Source organism: Rutidosis leptorrhynchoides, chromosome 3 (genome assembly GCF_046630445.1).
Source record: "Rutidosis leptorrhynchoides isolate AG116_Rl617_1_P2 chromosome 3, CSIRO_AGI_Rlap_v1, whole genome shotgun sequence".
NCBI classification, from domain to species: Eukaryota; Viridiplantae; Streptophyta; class Magnoliopsida; order Asterales; family Asteraceae; genus Rutidosis; species Rutidosis leptorrhynchoides.
Genome location: NC_092335.1, coordinates 57,711,651 through 57,716,848, shown reverse-complemented (window position 1 = coordinate 57,716,848; position 5,198 = coordinate 57,711,651). Strand labels below are relative to the sequence as shown.

The 5,198-nt window shown below is 32.0% G+C and overlaps 1 protein-coding gene across 1 annotated transcript; it reads left to right on the top strand.

The window, feature by feature from the left end:
- Nucleotides 1-2,246: 2,246 nt before the first annotated feature.
- Nucleotides 2,247-3,845, top strand: LOC139896803 (uncharacterized). Its single transcript, XM_071879444.1, has 4 exons — nucleotides 2,247-2,354; nucleotides 2,443-2,527; nucleotides 2,682-3,132; nucleotides 3,567-3,845. The coding sequence occupies exons 1-4, from the start codon at nucleotides 2,327-2,329 to the stop codon at nucleotides 3,816-3,818; spliced, it is 816 nt and encodes a 271-aa protein (XP_071735545.1). The 5' UTR covers nucleotides 2,247-2,326; the 3' UTR covers nucleotides 3,819-3,845.
- Nucleotides 3,846-5,198: the final 1,353 nt, after the last annotated feature.

The following is a 5,198-nucleotide window of genomic DNA, read 5'->3' as shown; positions in this document are numbered from 1 at the left end:
TTGGTTAGAGGTCCGTGAACGAATCCGGTAAAACCTCCTTATAGGGTCAATATATACCACCATTATGGGTGTTCAAATATTTTAAAGAAAATCATATCATCCCTAAGGATCGAACCCATGACTTTTCCCTATCACATGACACAAAGTACATGGGAGGAACCGTTGGACTATGCCCGCAAGTTCTTAAAGGATGTTTATTGATAATCAATCCGGGAGTTAGGTGAGAGCTCATCGAGCGGACGTTTAAATCCACGGTGCAAACCGGTTGAGATAGGTTTCTTCCAAGAATGAGAAGATCGTGAAATTATTGCTCCTCCTGAAGCCATCCTAGTTGGGGACGGGTCTTCAATGTTTTAACATATAAGATTGTTAACCAAAATGACAAAAGAATTTATCTGGAGACCATCAATGGATAGATGAAGAAAACGGTCCTTTAGTGCGTTTGGATGATTGTCTCATTTTGTTGAAGTATTTTGACTTTTCTTTCTTAGTTCTTTTGGTTTAGATGATAGTTAGTGGTTACGGAGATTTTTTGTTCCTTGTGGATATTTTTTCTTTTGTTAGGTCATACTTTCTAGGTTCGAGTCTCTAAGCTATCGTTTTGTATCTTTCGGTGGAAAATGTTTTCTTTTGAAAAACGTTTTTATTTGTATGAGTTTGCGTTATTTTTGTCAAATAAAAAAATACTTAATTATGATAAATTTATCAAATTCAATGGTAGAATACGAGTGCCCTAATTATAAAACTGTGTCTTCATTTTTATCTTTCTTTATTAGCAAATTTACATTTATCTTTCCTTATACAAGACTAAAACTACATCAATACATTTATATTAGTAAATGGTATGAAAAGATTACTCCATAAATTAATAAGTGAGAGTTTGATAGAGCCGCCATAGGATCATAACTTATCTATCTAGCTTGAGAAGTTTCCTTAAAAATTTACGAGTAAGTTTCCTAAAAAATTTAGGAGTATGTTTGGTTTTCATAGGATTTGTAATTTACGTAATTGATTTCTTTTTCTTTACAGAACGTTTTTGTTAAAAAAAAATACTCGTATTATTTGTAAAGTTGTAGAATTAGGGAAATGAGAGATTGAATCGGGCCCAAACTACACCAAGCTGAATAAAAGTGCCCAATCTTTTGTTATAACACAAGGTTCAACAAATTGTTTACTATTTATCTCTAAAACTTAAAATAGTCAAGCAGGAAGAGAGATAAGTAATAAAAAGATAGTAAAATTATAGTAATTTACTAATTTGATTGAACATGAAAAGATGTAATTCTCACACACTACTTTTGTGCGGAAAGAGATAAGTAATAAAAAGATAGTAAATTTATTGTAATTTACTAATTTGATTGAATCATGAAAAGATGTAATTCTCACACACCACTTTTGTCTCATAAATTTACAGTTATGCCTCTAAATAGTTGAAATTATATTATTATTCTAAGTATAATTAAGAGTATAATCGTAAATTAGGTGTAAATTGATCAAAAGGTGATGTATGAGGAATAAACTGTTGCAAAACAACCCGTCTCGAGCCGTCTCGACGCCCGTTGCGACAGTTTTGTGACTAGCTCGTCCCGTCTCGAAGAAAACCGTCTAATATGACAGTCAACAGTCAAAATTCGGGTCAAAGTTAAAAAATCAGGTCAAAGTCTCTCAAAATTCGGAAAAGCCGGAAAGTCGATAAAATCGGTCAAATTTGTCGTATTTTAGTTTGAATTTTCTATATTATATTAACGGTGATAGCAAATTATGAGTACAAATTAGTCAATTAAAGTTTTTTGGCTTTAAAATATGTACAAATATATACATTTATATACTTATATATTTAAAAGTCAACATTGATCAACGTCCGTCTCGACCCCCGTCTCAACCCCGTCTCAAACGTCTCGACTTTTTTAGGACCCGACCGTCTCAACCCCGTCTCACGTCTTTTGCAACCTTAATGAGGATCACTCTCAATCCCAATCGTGAATGACGCCACTATCATTTTGTGATAAAATCTTAGTATAATTTTAGTATTTCTCGATTACAATTTAATAATAATAATAATTAATATAAATTAATCGTATAAAATGAATTAATGAGATTAAAATTAAATTTATTACGTATAGAAATAAAACGGGCCTACATGGGAGCGTATCTGATCAACTGCCCATCCGCTCCTCCCTCGACTTTTGCCGCTTTTTTCGCAATTTGAAAAACTTCATTCTTCATTTTAACTCAAACTATATTCAAAATTACTCCACTAAAAACCACTCTCATAAAAAAAGTGCACTTCAATTGAATTCTACTGTATATCTCAGGCACTTCAAAAATGGATGTTCTTCCTACACCATTTCCTGGTACCAAATCTTTAATTAATAACTCTCTTATATCATTTTACAATATATTGTTATTATTCGTAATTTATCGTTGAATTATCCGTGTCAGGAAACAAAGCCCACTCGGTTAAATCAAAGTACAACAAGATTGCGGAACCACCAAAGCAGAAGACCAAAGAAACATGCGTTCAAATGTAATTACAATAACTCTTTTTTATTTATCAAAATTGCATACGAAATAAAACTGCATATCTACTTATTAAACAGTTTGAAAGAACTACTATTACTATCTTATCTTATATATTGTAACAAAAACGATATATAAATACTATGTTCGTTTGATTTCAGGCAGCGGAGAACATTTGGCACCATTCGAAATCCAAATATCCCTGAAAAAGCCGTACCACAAAAGCAGAAAACAAGACCTTCAGATAAAGTCTCTTCAAAAGTACCGAAAACCAAACCAGAACCTAAAGCAGAGTCTACGAATAAAACCCCTCAAAATGGGATGAAGAAAAAGACTGTAACCTTTTCGGGAAAAAGTGAGGGATCGGAGAAGGAAAAAACTCCGGCGATGGAAGTTGATGGGGTCAATACTCCGGTGAGACCGCCGTTTTCGGTTAAACCGGTTAGGATTCCGGGAACACCGTACTTTACTGCTGAAAAATGTAGTAATTGCCAGTTTGATAGACTGGAAACGGCGTCGTATTGGCTTGGTCAGATCAAATCTGCAGAATCCGTCGGAAAACATTTTGTTTCCGTCGCCTTTTTTCGGCTTGCTAATCATTGCAAAGCAGAGGTTGTCCCCTATTTCTTAAATTTTTCATTTATTTATTTATTTATTTATTTATTTATTTTATTTTACTCCGTATTTTTACAACCGTCAAATTTTGAATGTCATATTTTAGTTTTTTCAAAATAAATACTCGTATATTGGAGTATGTATTACGTACGTGTATATATGTTGTTTTAATTAATGAAAAACATTCTAGTGGAGATATTAAAATTGTGTATAATTAAAGCGTGGAAGTGAACGCTTTGACTAGTACGGATGAAATATGTACTGTAATTGATATGGTAGTGAAATAAATTTTTCTCCATGTGACGTGGTATATTTGAGTATCGTAATAATAATAAAATTAAGTGTCCAAAAAAGATGCTGTAGTACTTTAGTTAGATACTCGTAGTATGGACTATGGAGCAACTGTTCTGATATAAAAATTTTTATTGTAGCCTGTTCGAAATCTACAAATCGAACTAAAGAAATATCTAGCTCGTCATGATTACTTATCTTCGAAGATTGAATGGGAAGACGTCTCTCATTTATATGGAATATTAAAGAAAGACGGAGAAGCTAAAAACAACGAAGAATACAAGGATGATCACTGTGATACTAAGCTTGCGGGAATAAGTGATGTTCAAGAACTAAATACAGAGAAGGACGATGATGACGATTGGGTGAAGGAGATATATGAAGAAACTTAATAAAAAGAAATAAGTTGGATATTTGTGATTTGTTTGTGAGCTTGTGTTATTGGAAGTTTAGAACATGTGTTGTTAAATTTGTTTGTGTGGCTTTATTAGATTGGTGGTGTTTGTGTGATATTTATACTTTTTAGTTAGTCAAATACGGTTTTCGGTGAATCTTGTTTATGCTAGATTACGTGTGTTGTTAAGTGTATTGTCCATGTGTAATGGTGTTGCATATAGGAAATTTTTTAAGCACAATCTATATAGTTGTCACTTGTCACTATATATACGTAAATGTATATATAAATGCATTGTACGTAGTAGTTAACTTTTAATTGGTACGGAGTACTTATTTAAATGTTCAATATGTTATTCACATTAACGACAACTTTAAAATTGTCACTAAAAAATCGTTATTTATAATAGTTTAAATGAGCCTATACCAAGGGTATGTTTGTGAAAACTAGTTGTTAGCTTGTAGCTAACAGTTACTTCAATTAACTTATACGTAGTAGCTTGTAACTTTTTTCCTCGTCTATAATTTCTAAACCTTTTTAATCAGACGAAACTTTTTATTAAATAGAAGTTTTTTTATAAAAGCTAAAAGCTCTTAAACGCTCTGTGTCAAATATAGCTAAGAAGGGATGTTAACTACCCGCTATAACATTAGAGGCACTCATATTGTTTCGTATTTATAAAACTAAACTAAACCACAAATGATTTACGAAAGGCGGAAGTAATGGGACCACATAGTGTTTTTATGAAGGCAACAGTGAAATACGATTAGTAGTCACATAAAGATACTAAACAGATTAAGCCCAATATAAAGCCGTATAGCGGTATAGAAAAATATATGGGCCAACATTTACGAGAGTTCGAATCATATCGGCCCAAAAGATTGGTCTGATAATTATTCTTGGTTCGCACCAAGTTTAATAATCATTAAATTCATTTCGAAGTCTTTTTTCAAAACGCTTTGACAAGAATTTGTTGTGTTTTTATGATTATTTGTCGGCTATAAAGTCCAATATATCTATGGTAAAAATTCAATAATATTTATACTTACATAGTACTCGATAACTCTATATAAAATCCAAAGTCACCCATAATTAAATATCTTTACATAATTACATATTCCCATTGTTTGGATCTGCATTTGGATTTGGATGGTTGTTCTTATATATATCTACTACTGGTATTTCAACCTTTCAATTTGTTTTTATTTCAAAGAAAATAAAAAGGTCGTTGTAGTAAAGAGATACAAAGTGCAAGTTTGCAATCATGGAGATACACTTTGGTGCCCTTAAGCCATAATGAATATTATAAACTATTTAAAAAAGAAAATCGTCTTTGCTAGAATGCTAGTGGACTTTGATTTCTTTCATTTTTAAGACC